General features: G+C 38.3%; 1 protein-coding gene across 2 annotated transcripts in view; it reads left to right on the top strand.

The window, feature by feature from the left end:
- CCDC68 (coiled-coil domain containing 68) overlaps positions 1–23,261 on the top strand; it is a 1,130,692-nt gene that overhangs the window by 951,169 nt on the left and 156,262 nt on the right. For both annotated transcript variants that reach the window (XM_044075050.1, XM_044075059.1), the window contains one exon: positions 16,336–16,419. In XM_044075050.1, coding sequence (XP_043930985.1) covers positions 16,336–16,419 — 84 coding nt within the window. The remainder of the gene's footprint in view (positions 1–16,335; positions 16,420–23,261) is intronic.

Here is a 23,261-nt window from a genome sequence, read left to right on the forward strand (position 1 = left end):
TGGAGAGATTTGCTAGCTGCATAAGGGGGGTGGGGTAGGAGGTCTCTCTCTCTCTCTCTCTCTCTTCATATATTTATATATATATATATATATATATATATATATATATATATATATATATATAGGCTGAGTGACAACTTATTGAATAGCTTATACTAAAAGTGCTGAAATTTTGCAATGCTGAACACAAAATACCTACATGTGTATTATATAGTTGTATATATGTATACATTGTGTCAGTACACAGTCAATCAACAAGCAATATCTCTCCCCTGTTAGCAAAACTCAAAAACAAATGTTAACATGGGTTGTGCTATTGGGCAAATACACACTTAGAGAAGTAGGTAAACTGACTCCACCATTTTAACTTTTCAACTTTGTACATTCTATATTACGACTTTCAGTATATTACTATTCAATAACTTGACATGGATGCCCACGCATAAATCTCTCTCATTCGCTATATATACATATATATATATATATATATATATATATATATATATATATATATATATATATATATATTATTTATTTATTTTACATTTGGTTACTAGGAAAGTCTGAATGGGCACAAGTCCTTTTTCAGCAGAGGCCTGGGGAGAAACTCTTCACATATAACAAAGCACATACAACGTAAGTATTATCGATTACAGTTTTACAGTTGCAGAAGTAAGACATTTTTCCTTTTACATCATTTCCCAGATACAGAGCAGGATACTTTACATAATACATCAAAACCATAATGATAATCAATAACTGATAACATTTGTAACTGGTTGAGTTAAGAGAAGCTATTCAGTTTTCAAGATGAAGCTGTAAATGTAATGTTGGAAGGATGGTTTAGAATAGACTTTACTGTTAGAAGGGAGACACATTTTAGGTAAATATGTTAGATGACAGATGGTAAAGGCGGAGTAAAGAGATACAGAAAATATTCTAAGGTTTAGGCTTAGGACAAGAATGAATTGTAGAAGAAAAAGAAAGAATTTCAGGCTGAAGGGAGGGTAAAGTTGTAAGAGGTAATCCTGTGAGACCTGATGTCTAGCCTGGAGAGTTACAGTTACATGTCCACTTGGCTTGTAAGTGTGATTTTAGGGATTGTTTGAATAGGGTTAAGGAGGTGATTGCAGTTATGTTAGTGGGCAAAGTGTTCCACTTTTTTGTTATGAAATTTGAGTATAGGGAATATCCAGCAGGGTTGTAAGGTTTAATGACTTGAAGGAGAGGTTTATTATTGGAGATTAGGACTGTAGTACTGGAGTAGGGATGTATTAGGTTTTGTAATGCAGGAATTATGTCTGGGTAGTAAAGTATTTTGTGAGCTAATATGAGATGGTTGTAGAGGAGAAGATGGGGGACTTCGAGCCAATTAAGTCTTTTTAGGACTGAGCAGTGGTGTGTGAGATGAGGACTATTATAGGTGAATTTTGCAATTTTTGTAATAGCAAGTTTTAAGTTCAGCAATATCTGATTTTCCAAGACTGGTAAGGACTGGAGAGACATATAAGAGAGTAGACAGAAGGTGAGTTTGTGAAATGTTTGCCTTAGTGCTATTTGTGAGGAATTCAATGTTTCTATATAGCCCTCCTAGTTTTTTATATACTTTTTTAATGGTGAGTGCAATGTGATTATGAAATCTCATGTTGCTGTCTATTTCAACGGCAAGGAGTTTGGTGTGGGAGACAGGAGATATATTGGTATTGTTGTGAGATGTGATAGAGAAAGTAAGAGGATGAGTACTGAGGTTAATTGGTGGAAATATGAAAAGTTTAGTTTTATTAGGGTTTAATATTAGATGAGAGTTGGTAAGCCATTCTTCTACAGAGAGGAAAGAAGCCTGTGTTATTAGTTATAATTGTGTTATAGTTTATATAAATATAAATATATATATATATATATATATATATATATATATATATAAATATATATATATATACGGGTCCATTTCGTAATTTCAAAATACTGAAATCCTGAATTTCAGTATTTCGAAATCACAAAGCCGAATACTCAAAGTTCCGAAACCGGCAGAAGCGTGAAATTCAAAATCCCGAAGCACGGAGATTTTGAATTTCTGCTTCCGCTGGTGCGGTTTGTGGATGTTTGGGTTTAATTTAGGTAAGTTTGTGTGTGTAAGTATGTTGGTTAGGGGCTTTAGCGTGTGTGTGTGTGTGTGTGTGTGTGTGTGTGTGTGTGTTGTGACTGTGATGTTTGTGTGTGTGAGGGACTGTAAGATGTGTGTGTGTGAGTTTCATTTCTATTTCTGTTTGTGCGATCTCAGAGTTAGAATATATAAGTAGGGGGGTGCAGGCCCCCACATGGGGGGTGCAGGGAGGATTGCCCCCCTGCTTATATGTAGTTTAGATGCATTTGTTTGATTGTGGGGGGAGTTTTGTATTTATGTGTGTACTGTATAAGTAGCGTAGTTTCGGGATTTTGAATTTCGTGGTTGTGTGTTTTCGGATTTGTGAGTTGTGTTTGTTTTTTCGGCTTTGTGATTTCTAAATACTGAAATTCGGGATTTCACTATTTCGAAATTACAAAGTGGGTGTACTTCAAATGATCAGAGTTTCAGAACATCAATCATCACATCATTGAAGACCGGATGATCAAAGTTCTGAAACATCAAACATCAAAAAAAAATCTAAACAAGAAAAAGTCTTTTACATTTCCCCCCTGCTACTTAAATATACCAACTCCGAGATCGCATTACAGTGAAGGCAACGGTAAATTTCCCATTCCACGGTGTACAGTGATCTGCATTCAGGACATTTGATGTTTCAGAACTTTGATCATTTGATCTTCGGTGATGTAATGATCAATGTTTTGAAATGTTGATCATTTGAAGAAGACCTATATATATTTGTTTTATTTAACATTTGCTAATCAGGAAAGTCTGACTTGGAATGAGCCAATTTTCAGCAGAGGCCTGGGGAGTAGCACTCGAGACATCTTTGTAACGTGGGAAGAAACCCACACTAATGCAGGGAGGAAATACAGACTCCACACAGAAGGCACCCCAACCCAGAATCTAACCAGAGAGTCTCTTGCTGTGAAGTGACAACACTATCTCTGCACCACTGCACATGTGTGTGTGTGTGTGTGTGTGTGTGTGTGTGTGTGTGTGTGTGTGTGTCTGTGTGTGCGTGTGAGTGTGTGTGTGTATGTGTGTGTGTGTGTGTGTGTATGTGTGTGTGTGTGTGTATATATATATATATATATATATATATATATATATATATATATATATATATATATATATATATATATATATATATATATATATATATATATATATATATATATACACACACACACACACACACACACACACACACACACACACACACACACACACACACATACACACACACACAGGCGGGGGCTTTTATTCATGTATATGTGCATGCAGTTGTTGTAACTGAGGTTTTTTGGACTATGTGAGGAGTCTGCTGTTTGATAAATGTTTTTCCCGACTGAGTCATCTTGACTTGTCGGGTTAAGAAATATGTTTTCTGATGAGTGTCAAAAATAATTTAATTATCCGTACAACATAAAATATTCCATTCAGTTATCTGAAAGCACTCCCCTCAGCACTCTCCTGTTATTTCTTTTTCTGTATTACATGTAGGTATTTATTTTTCCTTTGATATCAGTGAGCTGTAGTCTTGTACATTTTTTTTTTGTGGAAAAATACTAAGTGTAGTAGTAAATAATTTTTCAAATAGGTTTTAAAGTGATGTTCTTGGGTTTATATTAGGTTAGCAATTTGAGGGCATGTTATTATGTATTTTGGGGAGCTTGAATAGTATTTAGTTATTGTCATTCTTATTATGGGTTCATGAGCCATTGAGGAAGAATTCTGGTTCGTTAGGTTTAGTGTTCTTAATTATGACATAGTTTATTTTAAGGGATATTTTAGTTATAGCTTTCTCCATTAAGATATAGTTTTATTTGGGGGAAGATTTTCATATAGTTATTGCCCTAGGCATCAGCAGTTTTAAGAATTAGGTTGTGTAGAAGTTTACTTTAGCAGAACGTTATGTCCTTCTACTGTGAAACGGCAAGTTCTATAATCTGAGGAGGTGTACTGGACCTTTGAGAACTGGGCAGGTGTTCATAGCGGGGTTTTAGAAAATGCTGTTGAGTTCAGTAAAGATTAGGGAAGTCAGAGACTTTTTGTAGAAGTCTTCATTTAACCAGTATTTGGATTTTTTTTGACAGGCAGCTTACTTATTTAGTTAGATGGTTAAGTTACTTGGTTATTTATGTTTACACAGTATGTTATATTCTGGAATTACTAAGGTCATTTTTTTTTTTTTTTGAATCACAGTATGAGTGGGCATTTTCCCCTATTTTTTATAGATATTCTTTAGTTATAATATCAGATTAAGAAATAGCTATCAGTGATAAGTTCTACCATGGGGTGGGTGCTACCACTGGTGTCATCCTTTCCTGATTCAAAGACAAGCTCACCGCAGTGATCCTACATGGTCTGTAGGATCACTACACTGGACCATCTCCTCAGATGTTCCACATGCTAATGAGGCACTCTGGAGGAGTGACCTATGTTAATTAGCCATGTGTTCTCCATTGGAAATGCTCTTATAAGTTAGCATGGATGGCTGAATTAATTAACTCAGCCAAAGGTTCACATTCACCCCTGTGCAATAGGTGAGATCAAGTTAGAAGTAAATGGGATGTTTATCGGCAGGTAGTGGGAGATCTATTTATGTATGCATGTGGCTGCATGTGTGAGTATATGCAGAGAAATGAGTAGTCTTAGATAAGTTTGTATATGTCTGCATGTGGGGGGGGTGTCTGTGTGTGGGTCTCTGTGCGTGTGTGTGTGTGTGTGTGTGTGTGTGTGTGTGTGTGTGTGTGTGTGTGTGTGTGTGTGTGTGTGTGTGTGTGTGTGTGTGTTTGTGTATGCATGTGGGGAATGAATAAGAATGGCACCTATGCCAACATGATGCATATGCTGCCAGAGGTGATTTAACCACAGGAAAATGCTGATTAGAATTAGTGTTAACACCACGTGATGCAAGAGATGTGCAAAGGAGCCAATAATTAGGTTGCTCCTCATTGCAGCTAAATTGTTTCTGAATCACATTTTCTGTTATCACTGAACCAGCCCCTTTTGGCCACAGCTCTTAGTCTTCACTGTGGGGTTCTTTATGAATCCCAGGGATTGTCCAGTTTAGATGTTTTAATTTTTATAAGTAGGATAATTGTACAGATGTCATTTTGCATGAATCTATATGTTTGGTTTTATTTTTCTTAGTTTCTTCATATTTATGAAAATTCTTTTCCATATTTTGTAGTTGGCAGTGTGCAGGTTGGTGGAGTTACTTCACATTTTTTCACTGATTGAAAGTATGGCAACTGAGGTTTGCATGTGTGTAGGAGTGTAATGACTGAGATTTACATTAACTGATTTTTTTTACTAGATTGGGTTTAATTGTTTTCTTTATTTTTTTGATAACCAGGTAGGTGAGGTGATCCAATGACTTTTTTCAGCCATGACCAGAGAACTTGACAATTGAGAATCGGATGCAAGTACATATAATTTGGAATAAGCACTGTTTACAGTTTTATAAGCGCATGCTATAAAGATAATTAAATATAGTCTGCTATTTTACAAGTACAACAAGGACCAAATAAACATTTTAGTTTTACAAGCACATACTGTAATCAGGATGAAATACAGCTCACAGTTTTACAGTGATGAGGGAGATCAAATATATTTGTCATATCTGAACAGCTTTATAGAGCACTGGCATTCCAGTGCATGAAGGTTTTTGTTTGTCATTTATATACAGTATTTTAATTTCTTTTGAAATTTCAATGTAATACAGCATTCTGATGCATTCTGATTACTTAATATATTGTTGATTTGCAATTCATACACAGGATTTGAAAACAAACATTTGATATCATCTTTCTACTTGCTTATTAGTCTGGATTCTTTAGCTGTATTGTCATTCTGCACACACACACACACACACACACACACACACACACACACACACACACACACACACACACATAAATATAAACATAATTACTTTGAATTTGTATGTATATGCTCCATGTGGTATGGCTTTGTTCAATTGTTATTTCCATTTCAGCAGTTGCAAATTTAAGCTTGTTTAAGATGGAGGGTTAAACTTTTTCTGCATTTCTTCAACTCTGTTATTAATGTTACTAAATATGAAAGGTAGTCTATAATGAGAGGGTGTTTTCTCCCTGTGTTTTGTGTAGGTAAATCTAGATTTATAAAATGGCAAATAGCATCTATAGACCTTTAATTGATTTGGGTATTTTGAGTGGCAATGAATACCATGGGTAAGGCATATTCTCTATGTGTTTAGTGCATTTTTATTGTTGTCATTGCAAAGGCTTGTCTGGTGTTAGTGGACGTATGGCTTGATACAGCTGTATGTGTATTGTGGACTTTAAATTGTCCTTAGGTATGAGAGCGTGCATGTGTGATATGGAAGAAAGACCTGGCGGCCTGCTTCTATTTCCCCTCTTGCCTTGAAAACTCAGAAGATAGCAGTGGCTGTCAGCAGGATCACTCTAGGAGTCATCTGCGACTTGTATGTCAGTGACTGAGTGAGCAGGCTATGAGATGAGGTGTCAGTTTTTCAGACATGCAGTTCATATGTTATATTCCTGTTATATTCCAAATACAAACATTCCTTTATTATTTGTTATGTCCCCTGACTTTATACTACACAGTGTATGTCTGAGATAATTTCTGAAACAAACTGTACTTTTAGTCTAAAATGAAAAACAGCCTGAAGGAGGATGGAGTGTTGAATGATTTCAAAAACTCTGGTTTATAGGTTCATAGCTAGGTACTAGGCTACTGGCCCTAGGGCCTATAAAAGCCTAGCCAAAAAGGTACCCTGGCTTTCGCCACCCAAGAAAATTATTTTCCTGTGCCCCTGTCAAGCAGAACCACAGAAGTGATCCCTTGGGTGAATTTCTTATTACCCAGCCAATCATTAAGATTTTTCTTGAAGAGTGCTAATGAGGAGCTCTGTTTGACACAGATAGGTAGTCTGTTCCAGAGTATGGGAAGTCTCTGGGACAGGAATCTATCCCTCCAGCATGTTCTATTTATTGTGGTGGCAAGATTTAGGTCCCTAGAGCGTGTAGCTTGGAGGGATTTCTTTAAGTGGAGCATGTCCAACAGCTCTGGGTTTGATATATCTTTGTATGTTAGGCAGAGATCGCCTCTGAGTAGGCTATATGCGACAGAGTAAAGCTGAAATTTTTTGAGTTGGTCTGCGTAGGGCATCTGTTTGAGGCCAGTAATCCTCTTTGTGAGGTATTTCTGCGGCCTTTCCAGTTGTTGTAGATGTCTTGTGAGGTACGTACCAAAAGGGGCATTGTACTCTATAATGGGTCTAATGAGTGATGAGAAGAGTGGAACAATGACCTCTTTTTTTCTGGATGAGAAACCTTTTGTGATGAGGTGTGCCATGTAGAAGGATTTCCTGACCACTGTGGTGATGCGATTATCAAAGGAGAGACTACTGTCCACCTGTGTCCCAAGGTCTCTTATCATACTTTCGGTGTTAAGTAGACTACCGCCTATGTGGTAGTTCATGGGTACAGAGGTTTTTAACCAAAGGGGATGACAATGCACTTTTTGGCATTGAGCTTGAGACCATGGCTTTGACACCAGGCATCTGTATCAGTGAGGCCCTTTTGTAGGATGTCCACATCATTAGGAGTTTTGATTATGGCTCCTAGTTTACAGTTATCTGCAAATTTAGTTAGCCAAAGACCTTCTGTGTTAGCCTGTACTTCAGAGAAGTAGATACCAAACAGGAGAGGACCCAGAACTGAACCCTGTGGTACTCCACTTGTCACTGGTCTGAAGTCTGATTTGGAGTCTGCTACTTTCACAGTGTGGGTTCTGTCAGTAAGCCAGTTGGCAACCCATCTTGTGACATAGGGATTTATACCTAGTTTAGTGAGTTTATCTATAATTTCAGAGTGGTGGATGGTGTTGAATGCTTTGGCAAGATCTAGATAGGATGTGTGAACCACCTTACCCTCATATCTAGCTTTGGTGCCTGTTTCAAAGAAGTCGATCAGGTTTAGGAGACATGATCTGCCTTTTACAAACTTGAACTGTGTGGGGTCCAGAGTTTGGAGATTTCCAATGTCTTTGTTTATGAGTTCCATGATGATACGTTCCATTGCCTTGCAGACCAGGCTCATCAGGCTAATGGGGCGGTAGTTCCAGGGGTCTGTTGTGGCCCCTCCCCCTTTGTGGACTGGGATAACCATCGCAGTGCGCCATTTAATGGGCACAAAGCCTGAGGTGAGGCTATGATTGAACATGGTACTTAGGTGGGGTTCCAGTTCATTCTGTAGTTCATGTAGAAGGCAGCCTGGGGTGTTGTCAGGTCCCATGGATGCTGTGTTCTTGGCTTTGGAGAGTGAGGTTTTTACCTATGCAGCCGTGATTACAGGAACTTTGCATTCTTCCGGCATAATGATGGGCCCTTTAGGGTGTGAGAGGGGGTAAAGTTAGCACTGAACCTATCTGCCAGGATGTTGGCAATATCAGTTGGTTCTGTATATTTAGTTTCATTGTGGTGTAACTCAGAGCAGATCTGAGTGTTGCCATTCAGATTCTTGACATAGCTATATAATGCTTTGTGGTTGTCTTTAGAATCAGTGGCGATTTTGTTTTCATAACTAGCTTTGGTGGATTTTATGAGGGATCTCAGCTTCTTACTAAGGCTGACCAGTGAGTTCCTCCAATCATGGGATTTTACTCTTTTTTGAAACATTTTCTTTCTTCTGTTGTAGAATTTGTTTATGGCAGAAGACCACCAGATTGGCTTCCTTTTTTTGGAGGATAGCATCTTGGTTCTGTTAGGGATAGCATGATCCAGGCACTCGTGTAAGTGCTTATAAAGTGCATTTGTGTAGGATTCAGCAGTCGTACCTCCATTGTCCATCTACATGGGTGTCATGAAGTTTGCCACGTCTGTCTTAAGAAGCGTGAAGTTGGCTTTGGAGAAATTTTTTACAGTTGTTTTCCTAATGGGGGGTGGGAGCAGGATGTGGATGTCTAGGGTGATTAGCTTGTGGTCAGATCTGACAAACGAGGAGCTGACCTCTGGTGTGGAACACCGGTCGTCCATGTTGGTTATGACCAGGTCTAGGATATTGCTGCCCCTGTTGGGGGTGTGGATAAGTAGATCCAAGGCATTGGAATTGAGGAATTCCAGAAAACATTGAGCAAAAGAGTTGGTACGTGAGTAGTTTTCCCAGTTAGTGGTGGGGTAGTTGAAATCATACATTATTAGGGTGTTGGGTTGTACCTTAATATTTTCTAGTGTATCAAGAAAAGAGGAGTGGGAATCCTGGGGCATGGTGGGAGGTCTGTAGCAAGCTACAATCTGGATTGCGATTTTGCCCAGAGTTAGTTGAACTTGGATAATCTCGGATGCATTATGCTGATCAACTAGCTTGGAGGTGTGGATATCCTTAATGAATATGGACACGCTTCCACCTTTAGTGTTTTGGTCTGGGTTTGGTGGCCGAAAAGTGTGGTATGAATTATAGCCTGGTAATGCAGGGTTGCTCTCTCGAGCTTTGAACCAAGTCTATAAATATATATCTTCTTACACAGTCCTTTTCCATTGCTAGACCGATAATGTCTCAGTTGTTAAGGTATATTGCTCTGCTTTGATACTATGTTAGGAGTTTGCTTGGAGCAGCTCAAATGGTGTAGAAATATGTTGCTGTGATTGTAGTGCACATGGTCCTGGGTTCAATACTTGGAAACCATACATTTTAGCTATTTGAATATTTGCTTTTATAAAAGGTTTTACAAATATTTGTAAGTGAGCTTAGGCTGCACATTGTTCTGAAATCTTGTGGCAATGCTGTTTTCTTTCTTTCTTTCTTTCTGTATTTTCTTTTTTTTTTTTTTTTTTTTGTGGTTTTGGGATTATAGGGATTCATATTGAGTGCTTAAAGTGGGAGGGAATTTTTTTAATTTGTTAGAGGTAAGCAGTATATATAAAAATAGTGAGGTGTAATTTAATGTAGTGATTGGATGGTTTGGTGTTGTGGTTCTTTACTATTACATTTGTGGTTGTCAGTGTCTCAACAGGTTGCACATTTACTTCTGGTATTGTAAGACTAGAACATTGTTGATTTGATTTCCAGAACATGTACATGATACTGACAATGCAGTGCAGTATAAGGGGGTTGTTGCACTCCAGAGTGTGCCGTCCTTTAGATTAGATGTCAATCCAAGGTCCCATCTGCATGAGTCAATAGTAGCTTAGGTGGATGTAAAAGATCCCATGGCACTTATCAGAAAAAAGTACCCTAGCAATATTACCCTAATCAGAATGAATACCACCTTGTGCCTTTCCTAAAAAGAGAACATTGGCTGAGCAAGACTAATCTGGTAAACAAAGAATACATAAATACATTTTGATCGTTAAGGTTTTAAGCTGAAGGGCAGATTATGTGTGCTTTAAAAGTATACATGATTCACTGTTTATTAGTTCAATTTCAGAATTTCTTTGGCAGACTTCCAAAATCATTGTAATTTATAGGCCATAGTGATCTGTTTTTGTTTTTGGGTAGTTAGTTGCTCTGAGAACTTTCTCAATCTATATTGATGGCATGCATAGCAATGGAAGTTATCTTGCACCTTTTTTCATTTCTACGTTGTTTTTTATGCACAGTATTGTTTCTGATGATTTCTTATTATGTTTTTTTCTTTGCTTACTGAAGACTCTGAAGTGTATGTCTTAATTAATATGTTTGAATAAGCCCCATTGCTGATGATGCTTTGCATTGGTCATGATAGTTCATGATAAATCCCAGTGTTTTACAGGACTGACATGCAGAGACAGCTTTAATGCTATATGAAGAAAGCTCACAAATTCAGAAAAAATCAACTACTCACCTCTAAAAAAAGGGAAAGAAGCTTTGCCATTTAATAACCAATGGCTGTATAGAAGGCTAGTCTACTATCTTCAGTACAATCAGAAGGGAGTTTCCAGCACATTCTTCAAGGGCAGCAGCAACTTTTGCAACTTACATTAGAAAAGTTTCTGCAAATGATGTTTTAGGCGCTGCCATATTTACCATATATTGTAAACTAGGTCTTAAAATTGGGTACTTTTGTCATGTCTATACATATCAGTACATGATTTAAAAAATACAGCATAAAATATAACGTTTTTGATTCATGAACTGTGACTGTTTGGTTAAAAAATGTCTTGAATTTAATGTCTGCAGTACATGTATCCTAATTTCACTGATTCCCAAATGTATTATTTTGTTATTATTTTATTTGACATTTGTTTACCGGGGTGGTCTGACTGGGTCTACAGAACCCATTTTCAGCAGAGGCCTGGGGAGAAAAGCTCCTCATACAGCACAATACAAATATAGTAAATTCCAATACAATAAAGATTACATTAGAAATACTATACAAAAATAAGTTGAAAGAACAAACTGCTACAAGATGTTACAATATATTACTACACATCTAGACAATTCTATACAGTTAAAACATTACAGATGATAATAGTCACTTTCATCATACATGATGTAGATAGTGTCAAAAAAGTGCATAGGTAGTGCAATGTATGACATTGTTTTAGTACATGGAAAATAGAATGTTAGCTTGTTAGGAAAATAGCAGCCAGAAAGTTAGTGATGCAGATAGATAGCGAGAGAGAGTTAAGAAGAATAGAAGCAATAAAGCCTTAGCAGTAGCTTAAGGATATGGTATAGAAGCAGAGAAGGAGTTAGAAGAGCTTTAGGATCTTACAGTCTGTGAGGGATTGAAATGTGACAGAAGAGGTAGACCTACCGTTAGGCAGGCTTTATGCAGGAGCAGAGACGCATTTTTGAGATGATTTTTTTAAAGATGCTTTGAAATGGGTTAGGCCAGGCATAGACCTGGTAGCTAGAGGTAGTGAATTCCAATGCATAGAGACAGAGTATGAATACAGAGAGTGACCAGGTTTTCTTGTGAGTTTTGAGATAGCCAAGAGATTTTTGTCTTCTGATCATAGGGATCGATTTGGTTTGTATGGTGTGATTAGATTGGCTAGTGCAGGGCAGGCAGTAGACTTGAAAATAAGGTTGTGTAAGGTGGATAGCTGAATAAAAGCAAGTTGGTTGGGGAGTTCAAGCCAGTTTAATCCTAGGAGTGTTTTACAGTGGTGTGTGTGATATTTAGAGTTTGTGGCAAACTTTGCAACTTTGTTGCAGCACCGTTACATCTTGCTTAAGATAGAAGTTTGTAAGTTAGTTAGGATAGGGGCACCATAAAAAAGAAAGGGAAGTAAAAACGTTTTTGCCAAGGTAGTTTTGGTTGCTGCAGTAAAAAAAATGTTTGTTTCTATATGAGTCCAAGTTTTTGATGAGTTTCTTTATATTTTGCTGTATATGGGGGTCAAATGAAAGTTTATTGTCAATGATAACAGCTATTTCTATGGCAGTGTTGTCAGATACAAGGATGTTGAAATGATCAGTGACAGGGGAGGTGTTTTGGGATGAAAGAGCACTAGTTTTGTCTTCTTTGGATTAAGAAAGAGTTGGGCATTTCTTAGCCAGGATTCAACTGCAGTAACGGACTGCTGAGATCTTGAAAGTAGTTCTGGTAGTGAATGAGCAGTGCATATTATGGTGGAATCATCAGCGTATTGAATGAAGGTCCCATGGTGAGAAGCAGTGTGAAGGTTGTTTGTGAAAATGTTGAAGAGTAGGGGTCCTAGGATGGAGCCTTGTGGGACTCCAGTAGGGTTGTGGAGAAAGGGTGAGAGTTCATTGGACCATTTCACTGCTTGTTTATGATCCTTGAGGTAGCTCTGAAACCATTTTACTGTGTTATGTGAGAAGCCTGAGTTAGACAATGCGTTCAATAGTAAGGGGTAAGACACTGTGTCAAAGGCCTTGGAAAGATCAAGGAATACTGAGGCTGTATAGTATCCTGCATCTCTGGCCTTGATCACGGTGTCTGTAAAAGATAATAGGGCTGTAGCTGTGCTGTGGCTAGGTCGGAAGCCATGTTGGGTTTTGGTTAAAAGATTGTTTTGCAATAGATATTGCATTACCTGCTGATGGATACCTCTCTTGAGAATTCTGGATATGGGTGACAAGATGGATATAGGAAGGAAATTGAATGGATCAAGAGAGTTACCTCCTTTGTGGATGGGGGTGATGTGAGATTGTTTCCATATGATAGGTACTTCTGATTCAGATAAAGACCAATTTATAAGAATACTGATTGGATAGACAACTGAGTTAGCAGCCAGTTTGAGGTAGTATGGGGGGCAATTATCAGCTGAAGTAGAGCAGGGTTTTAGTTTTTGTAGCAGTTTCTTACTGGTGTCAGTGGGTATTGGCTGAAATGAGAATGGGGTTTGTATGACATTATGTTGAGCTTGGAAGTTAGTAATGACACTGTTAGAAGTAGTTGATGGCTTGGGGCCAGTGTCTGAATAGGTTGAAGGGTGGGGGATCCAGCATTAGGGGTGTTAGTTAATAGGTCTGAAATTGATTTTATGAAATGTTTGTTAAAGTTTTCATCTATTTGTGATGGAGGGGTATCAGGTGATAGGGTGTGCTCTCCATTTCTTCCAGGGTTAAGTAGAGAAGATATTGAGTGCCAAAATTTACTGGGGTTGATTTTATGCTAGAGTTGTAGGTGGGAATAATATGACTTTTACCTCTGTTGATTAGTTTTGTTACTTTGTTACTTAAGCAATAACCGATGATGTGGTGTGGTATATTGAAGATTTACCCACGGTTGGTGTGGTTTAAACACGAGGGCGAAGCCCGAGTGATTTAACAAAGGCGACCGTGGGTAAATCTTCAATATACCACAACCACAGAGTCGGTTACTGGTATTATACAGTGACATTATTTAAGAATAAAAATACTTACTTTTCTTAAATAATGTCTTTGTATAATGGCAGATTAGTGTTCTTCTGCCGGTTGTGGTATACAGCTTCTGCATTTTGATGTACTGTGCATGTGTATGGGACATGCGTTCCCACGCATGCCCGGTACATCAAGGCTTTAAAATGGAAGCAATGGAGAAAAGAAAGTCTCCATTGCTCCATTTTCTCTTTTTTTTATTGTAAAAAAAAGGTTTTGGGGCAGTTTACACCAACAGAAAAAAGTCTGGGCGACCAGACCATTTTCCGTTGGTATATTGTGGGATTTGCAATGGGCGCGCTGGTTGGGCTGGCCAATCAGCGTGCACGTTTTAGAATATTAATAGGGAAGAATTGTATAAGTAGTGTTTTGAAATGAACATGATTTTGTTCATTTTTGGATTTTTTCCAGGTTGACTAGGCTAGGTCCCTTTGCTTCATCATGTGTTTACATTCCTTAGAGAGTCATGGTGCTGAGTTCTTTTTGATTCTTTTCATACAAATGGGAGCTCGTGTATAAAGTATATGAAGGAAGGTGTTATTAAAGTATAGTACAGCATCATTAAGGGGTAGTTGTTTATGGGGTGTCCAGTCTATTTCCTGTAGGAGATTGTTGAATTTATGCTGGCAAAAATTAATTGAGTTCCTAACTGATTTTATAGTGTGTACTCTTAGTTGTTGGAAGTTTGTTCTAAGGGAGTAAGCTGGCAGATGATCACTTGGGGAGCTAGACAGTGTACCAGAAGAGGGGTAATTAGCAAGACTGAATACTAAAATCCAGTCTAAGGTGGATTGGCAGGTAAGATCTTTGCTGTATCTTGGTGGAGCATTGATAACCTGAGAAAAAACATACAGATTTATACAATTTGTGGGGGAGTTGAAAGATATGGTTTGCCAATCTATATTTACATCTCATAAGATTATTGTTTCAAGGTTTATTGTTTGGGATGTCCAGAATAAAATATTTTCCAGCACAAGTATATTATTACCTGGTGGGATATATTACTATTATGCAAATTATTTTTGATATATTGAGGTTCAAAAAGGAGATTAGTACCTCAGCAGTGGAAAAGATGGGTATATTACTGGTATAGGATGTGATGTTGAGTGTAGAGAGATATAGAAGTGCTATCCCTCCCCCTTTTTTATTAGATCTATCTCTTCTGTTTATTGCAAAGTTTGGAGGTATTAATTCTGAGTCTTTTACATTGGGATGTACCCATGTTTCAATAAGGGCTAGTATGTCAGGTTTATTTTGATCAATCCAGGCATGCAGTGGGGCTATTTTATTACATATACTTCTAAGGTTACATGTACGTATGTTTAAATCTTTGGGGTTACTCTTGTGATTAGGATTAGAGTGTGGGCCATGGTTAGGATGTATGTCTCCACATTTGAGTAGATAGGTAATGAGGAATGGGTACCATGGGAAGTGTTTTTCTTCCTAGATGAGGGCACTGGTGTCAAGTGTGGTTTCATAGGAGGTGAGGAGGCCAGTTTGTGGCTTGAATAGAATGGGAGGGTATAGGGGAAATGCTGGGAGGAGATTCGTGAGAAGCTGTGCTGTTTATTGGGGAGAGGGTTAGAGGAGGTTGTTGATGTGTATTGGTGTGTGGGGGTATGCACAGATATAGCTGTAGTGAGGGTGAGAATTAAGAGTAAAGAGGCTGGGCAAGTTAGGAGGTGCATGTCAACTGTGATAATGAGTTTAAACATAGTAAAATTGGAATTTGTGTATTTGAATGTAGTACAGGTGTAAATAAAGACTTTTATGTTATTAGACAGACTAAAGAACACGAATACCATTCCCAAATGTGTTAGAGTAATTAACACAAATACCATTCCCAAATGTATTAGAAAGAACACAAATACCATTCCAAAGCTGCCCAGTCTTGAAGAAATAATAGCGCTTTAGTCACAGTAGGCTTAATATTCTGATGCCATATTTGGTAAAAGTGATTTATTTGAGAAATCTGCCTGTAAAGTGACCCGGTATCAGTATTACAGTTTAAAAGCCTTAGGGTATGGTATCTGAAAGGGATGCTGGAGCAAAAACAACAGCTGTCCAGAGGATGGCCTCAGTTTGCAAACAGCAAACCCCATACATGTTAGGTTGTATACTCTTTGGTCTATATAACAGAAAGGCATCTGGCTGATTCTACTATTTAATATACTGATTTAGCACTTTCAAATACGTTGATTTTCACAGTTCACTGGAAAATGTGTTTCTTTTGAAAGTATTTAGTTCAGAATATGCCATAAAAAATAAAAACGTGTCACTTTAGATGTGCAAATGTGTAACACAGTTTAGGTTTTAAGTTTAAAAGGATGATCAGTTTCAACTTTGATTGCATATAATCTTTGTCTGATATTCACTTCATAGATTCAACAGTTAAATGATGAACTTAAACAACAAGATGACGTCATATGGACTTTGACACAAAGAGTAGAAGTATTAGAAGCCAAGGTAAGGCAGTATGTTTCTGTTACTCTTGGCTTATGCAATTTCATCCATTATCAAACGTGTGAACATATTAGAAATCCTGATGTTTAAGCATTTACTTAATAACAGAAGAAGACAATATGATGACCTAGCCTGGGCTTTTATGTGTCTTAACATTCTACCACCTCTCCATCTCTATCTTTCCCCTTATACTTTTTCACCTGTTTCCTGTTCTCTTTGATGCCAGTGTAGATTTCCTTTACACCATACATAGTGCCCGCTCACTCCTGAGTCCACAACCCTCTCTGTGAGAAAGTACGCATTCCTCCTCTCTAGTCCCAGATAATGTTTGTATAATTTTCAGTGATTTTATATTATTTGTCTGGTGACAGCTGATTACATATCAGAAAACTAGCTGAGATAAGTTAAAATATACAACTAATAGAAAGAGAATCACTGTGTTGCACTGCGTTCAATAACCAAAGCCAAAATCCAAAATATAAAAGAACACGGTTACATAAAATCACCAAATTTATTGCAAAACTTTTGGGTTTCCCCTTCCTCAGTGCCATGATAAAAACATTTCACATTTCAATTAAATAGTACAAAACAATTAATCATATGACACAGCCAACCAATAAAAAACATTCTAATTAACAAATGATACACTTTCAGTTAACGCAGCTTATGCTGCTTCTTAATTAGAACAGGCTTCAACTTACTGCACTATTAATCCCTGGGTAAACATCTGCTTGCAGTTTTATTATCCAGGAATACTCTATATTTTCCAGCATGTTATTGGTATCACCCCCCTCATACTTTGATGTATGGTCTTTATTACCCTAAATTTAAAGTTGTGATCATTAGCATTGTTATTTATATGTTTCGCCAGCGCGTTAGTAGGTATATTCCTTCTAATTTCTGATTTATGCTCTATAATAGGGTCTTTTAATTTTCTACTACTTTTACCAACATAGAACAAGGGGCATTTAGTGCAGGTGGCTAGATAAACTAAGCAAGTTGTACTACAACTAGCATAGCAATCAAACTTATAAGGATATCTAGTGACTGGATGGATAAATTCAATATCTGATGTCACATCTTCACAGCAACTACAGTTGTAACATGGAATTGTGCCTTTCTTAGTAGCTCTAATGGCAACATTAATACCATTAGGCTTACAATCTTTATAACACAATTTCTGCTTAAGACTTCTTTCATTTTTAGATGCAAAATACGGCCTTTCAGTTATAATGTTTCTAAGTTCAGGCATTGATAACACAATATTCCAATTCTTTCGTAATATACTCTCTATCCCTTTGCATCTAGTATTGTAAGTTGTGACATATCTCAGTTTTCGATTTCCAATATCAGTATTATTTATTATCTGCCTTCCTTCACTAAAGAGTGGAGCTGTTGTATCTGATCTCTCTTTTAAAACACTCTCTGTTATAGCATTTATACTTTCCAAATCATAGCCCCTATCAGAAAATTCTTGTTTAATATCTTCCATTTGTTTTAAACATTCATCCACATCAGTATTTAACCTACCAGCTCTACAAAATTGGCTTTTCACAATACTTTTAAACGTATGGGGAGCATGCATACTGTGTCTGTGTGTATACCTGTTAGCATAAACTGATTTCCTGTGTACAGATGTCTGTAATTCTCCATTAACCATAGACAAATTAATATCTAAAAAGCAATACAGATATCTGATACTTTCATTTTAAAACATAAAAATTCTGTTGTCCCTTCTAGATATTCAATAAAATTCATTAAACTTTCTGTAGTAACTTTCCATAAAAGAAAACAATTGTCTACAAATCTTTAGTAAAATAGTAAGTTAGGATCGTAAAATTCATTTCCTTTGTAAACATATTTACTCTCCCATTGATTCAATACAAGGTTTGCATAAACGTTGGCCATGGGAGTACCCATGGCCACCCCAGAGATCTGCAAATAAGGTCTATTATTAAAAATAAAGATATTATTTGTAAGAATAACATCTATTATTTCACAAACTGTGGCTATTTTCCTTGCCATTACATTCGTATTACTATTCAAGAACTCACGACTACTTTCTAGTCCATAATCATTCGGTATAACCGTGAATAACGAGTTAATGTCCAATATTGCCATAATGAATCTCTCATTTTTGTTATTATCAATCCAATTGAACAATTGTCTCAGAAAGTCACCAGAATCTTTTATTATACTTTTACATTCATCCATGTACTTACTCAAAAATTCTTGTATATATATTGATAAAGGTTCCATGATCCAACCCCTTCCTGAGACTATTGGTCTCATTGGGGGGTCTACCATAGACTTATGGATTTTTGGCAACCCATATATAACAGGCAACATTGGGCATGTGACAGTAAAGTACGTACATTCTTCAAAAGATATATCACCCTGTATTTGTAGATCATAAATAAACATGTTTACACTAGAAATACACTTTTTTATCTCACTGCCACTGCCTCATAGCCACTGAGGGAAGTTTCTTTGCTCACCAGTGGGAGTGGGGAGCCTTGATCAGCCTACCTGTCCCTGTAGGAAGTGACCTCAGCACAAGAGCTGTAGTAATTGGTTGTTTTGGACCATTTCTAGCTCTTTTGTAGTTCCCTGTTTAAAATCCGCCTCTGGGCGTTTTTTTCTGGCTATACTACTCAGACAAGCTCCTTGTGGTCCTGCAGAGTGGTCCTAGCTACAGAGAACTCAGAAAAGCGACTACTTTCTGTATTTAAGTATCTTTGCTGACTTTTGCTTGGAATAGCTTCTCTAGCTTACCCTTAACAAGCTTAAACTGTTTTTAGCTGTTTGCTGCATTATTTTAAAATCTGCACTTAAAGTTACTTTTTAGTCGAATTTGATCGAAAGTTTGTTTGTTTGTTTGTTTAATTTAACTGGTGAGGCTGCCCACCAAAGTGTGCTAGCCTGTGTAACTGATTTATCACTGTTTCTGCATTTTCTGTGTGTTTCTATCAAAAAAACAAAAAAAACAAAAAAATAATCCTTGTTTTCCCGCCTCTCCTCGACTAGGTTAGACCAGATTACAGGCATTGCTGTATTCTGGGCTGTGGTGTAGTTCCTGTGTTGTCCATTACCTTACTTGGATAGAAGGAAGTTTCTTTGCTCACCAGTGGGAGTGGGGAGCCTTGAGCAGCCTACCTGTCCCTGTAGGAAGTGACCTCAGCACAAGAGCTATAGTAATTGGTTGTTTTGGACCATTTCTAGCTCTTTTGTAGTTCCCTGTTTGAAATCTGCCTCTGGGCGTTTTTTTCTGGCTATACTACTCAGACAAGCTCCTCGTGGTCCTGCAGAGTGGTCCTAGCTACAGAGAACTCAGAAAAGCGACTACTTTCTGGATTTAAGTATCTTTGCTGATTTTTTGCTTGGAATAGCTTCTCTAGCTTACCCTTAACAAGCTTAAACTGTTTTTTAGCTGTTTGCTGCATTATTTTAAAATCTGCACTTAAAGTTACTTTTTAGTCGAATTTCATCGAAAGTTTGTTTGTTTGTTTGTTTAATTTAACTGTTGAGGCTGCCCACTAAAGTGTGCTAGCCTGTGTAACTGATTTATCACTGTTTCTGTATTTCCTGTGTGTTTCTATCAAAAAAACAAAAAAAACCCAAAAAATAATCCTTGTTTTCCCGCCTCTCCTTGACTAGTTTAGACCATTTTACAGGCATTGCTGTATTCTGGGCTGTGGTGTAGTTCCTGTGTTGTCCATTACCTTACTTGGATAGAAGGAAGTTTCTTTGCTCACCAGTGGGAGTGGGGAGCCTTGAGCAGCCTACCTGTCCCTGTAGGAAGTGACCTCAGCACAAGAGCTGTAGTAATTGGTTGTTTTGGACCATTTCTAGCTCTTTTGTAGTTCCCTGTTTAAAATCCGCCTCTGGGTGTTTTTTTCTGGCTATACTACTCAGACAAGCTCCTCGTGGTCCTGCAGAGTGGTCCTAGCTACAGAGAACTCAGAAAAGCGACTACTTTCTGTATTTAAGTATCTTTGCTGACTTTTGCTTGGAATAGCTTCTCTAGCTTACCCTTAACAAGCTTAAACTGTTTTTTAGCTGTTTGCTGCATTATTTTAAAATCTGCACTTAAAGTTACTTTTTAGTCGAATTTGATCGAAAGTTTGTTTGTTTGTTTGTTTAATTTAACTGGTGAGGCTGCCCACCAAAGTGTGCTAGCCTGTGTAACTGATTTATCACTGTTTCTGCATTTTCTGTGTGTTTCTATCAAAAAACAAAAAACAAAAAAATAATCCTTGTTTTCCCGCCTCTCCTCGACTAGTTTAGACCAGATTACAGGCATTCCTGTATTCTGGGCTGTGGTGTAGTTCCTGTGTTGTCCATTACCTTACTTGGATAGAAGGAAGTTTCTTTGCTCACCAGTGGGAGTGGGGAGCCTTGAGCAGCCTACCTGTCCCTGTAGGAAGTGACCTCAGCATAAGAGCTGTAGTATTTGGTTGTTTTGGACCATTTCTAGCTCATTTGTAGTTCCCTGTTTAAAATCTGCCTCTGGGCGTTTTTTTCTGGCTATACTACTCAGACAAGCTCCTCGTGGTCCTGCAGAGTGGTCCTAGCTACAGAGAACTCAGAAAAGTGACTACTTTCTGGATTTAAGTATCTTTGCTGACTTTTGCTTGGAATAGCTTCTCTAGCTTACCCTTAACAAGCTTAAACTGTTTTTTTAGCTGTTTGCTGCATTATTTTAAAATCTGCACTTAAAGTTACTTTTTAGTCGAATTTGATCGAAAGTTTGTTTGTTTGTTTGTTTAATTTAACTGCTGAGGCTGCCCACTAAAGTGTGCTAGCCCGTGTAACTGATTTATCACTGTTTCTGCATTTTCTGTGTGTTTCTATCAAAAAAACAAAAAAACAAAAAAATAATCCTTGTTTTCCGCCTCTCCTCGACTAGTTTAGACCAGTTTACAGGCATTGCTGTATTCTGGGCTGTGGTGTAGTTCCTGTGTTGTCCATTACCTTACTTGGATAGAAGGAAGTTTCTTTGCTCACCAGTGGGAGTGGGGAGCCTTGAGCAGCCTACCTGTCCCTGTAGGAAGTGACCTCAGCACAAGAGCTGTAGTAATTGGTTGTTTTGGACCATTTCTAGCTCTTTTATAGTTCCCTGTTTAAAATCCGCATTTGCACGGCTTTGCGCGGTTGTCCGCATAGCGCAGCACCGGTTAAACAAGGTTAAACTTCTTCTGGCTCCGCCAAGTCTGCTCTTCAAATTTTCCCTTAAGGAAGCTCTACTCTTAGTATAATCAGACTACTCGCTATATTATAAGCCTAGCACTTGTTCTCAAAACTTCTCTACTAAGTAAGCACTCTCGTACTAAGTAAGCACTACATCCACCTACCACCCCTGTGAATATCCACTTCCCTTAAAGGCACAACACTCCCGTATACTGTTCTAGCATGTCGAGTGGTAGATTGCTGGCGTCCTCTCCAGTTCAACTGATTAATCTGGGTATCTTGAGACAATGCTACAATTGTCTCATGTACACAGACAACCCTCTCCTCCTCCCAACAAACACAAATACATGTGAGAGATGCAACTATATAGCCAAACTGGAGGCTGAACTCTCTCAACTCAGGGCTGGCATGACCAGACAGGAGGAGATGGTAACCACACACACAACAAACCCAGTCCCACATAGACCTACCACTACTGCAAACCAAACACATAAAAACACAAAGACATACTCGGAGGCTCTAATAAAAAACTTACCAAAACAACAGAGGCTCCCAAAGCAGACATCCAAAAATCCACCACCTCAAAACAAAATGCATGCAACACATACTTCAATAAATCAGTGTGTCAACCAATCACAGCCCTTAAGGCCAAACTCCATGCCTGATACACTAGTAATAGGTGACTTTATAGTCAGACACACTGATGTCCCGCTTACCAGGCTGAACAAGGAGAGGGTGACTGTGAGCTGCCTATCAGGAGCTAGGATCCACCACATAACACACGCACTCAGGTCACTCCAAAGCAAGTACAAATATGACTCCATCATTGTCCATGCTGGCGTGAATGACCTGAGACGTACATCCCTGAACTACATGAAAAGAGACATAGAGGAGCTCTCTGATTATGTAGCCCAGGCTGGTATGACCCTGACCCTGAGCAGCATCTTGCCCTCACCAAGAATGATGCCACAATACAAAGACAAGATGATCAGCTTTAATAATTGGCTCAAGTACTGGTGTCATTCTAAGGGGATCCAATGTCTGTCTGCCTGGGATGACATGTTGGACAAGCCACGCTACTTCGCAAGGGACGGCTTGCACCTGTCACCACTGGGCTTCCGGATATTGGCCAAGGCTCTTGCCACCCCCATAGTGCCTTTTTTAGGCAATGCTCAAAAGACAAACCCACCTCCTTAGAAAACAAAAATGAAAAAAAACTAAGGGAATGCTGCTCAATGCCAGAAGTCTAAATCTCAAGATGCAGGCACTCGATGCACTCTTCAGTATGGAGAACATCGACGTCTGTGCAGTAACTCAAACCTGGTTCAAGGTTCCTGAGAGCACCCCAGCGCTACCAGGTTATACCTCGTATCATGCTTTTCGGCCCCAAAACCCGGGCCGAACCACAAAGGGAGGGGAGTGGCCATATTCATCAAGGACACCCACACCTCCAGGTTAGTAGCAACACATGAAGCATCAGAGACCATACAGGTGCAACTAACCATAGGCAAAACTGCTATACAACTGGTAGCATGTTACAGACCACCCTCCCAATCTCAGGAACCCCACTCAGCCTTCCTGAAGACATTGGAGGATATGAATGTATCACAAAATACCATCATACTGGGAGACTTCAACTACCCAAACATAGATTG

Source organism: Protopterus annectens, chromosome 1.part1 (genome assembly GCF_019279795.1).
Source record: "Protopterus annectens isolate FY-2018-M chromosome 1.part1, PAN1.0, whole genome shotgun sequence".
NCBI lineage: Eukaryota > Metazoa > Chordata > Ceratodontiformes > Protopteridae > Protopterus > Protopterus annectens.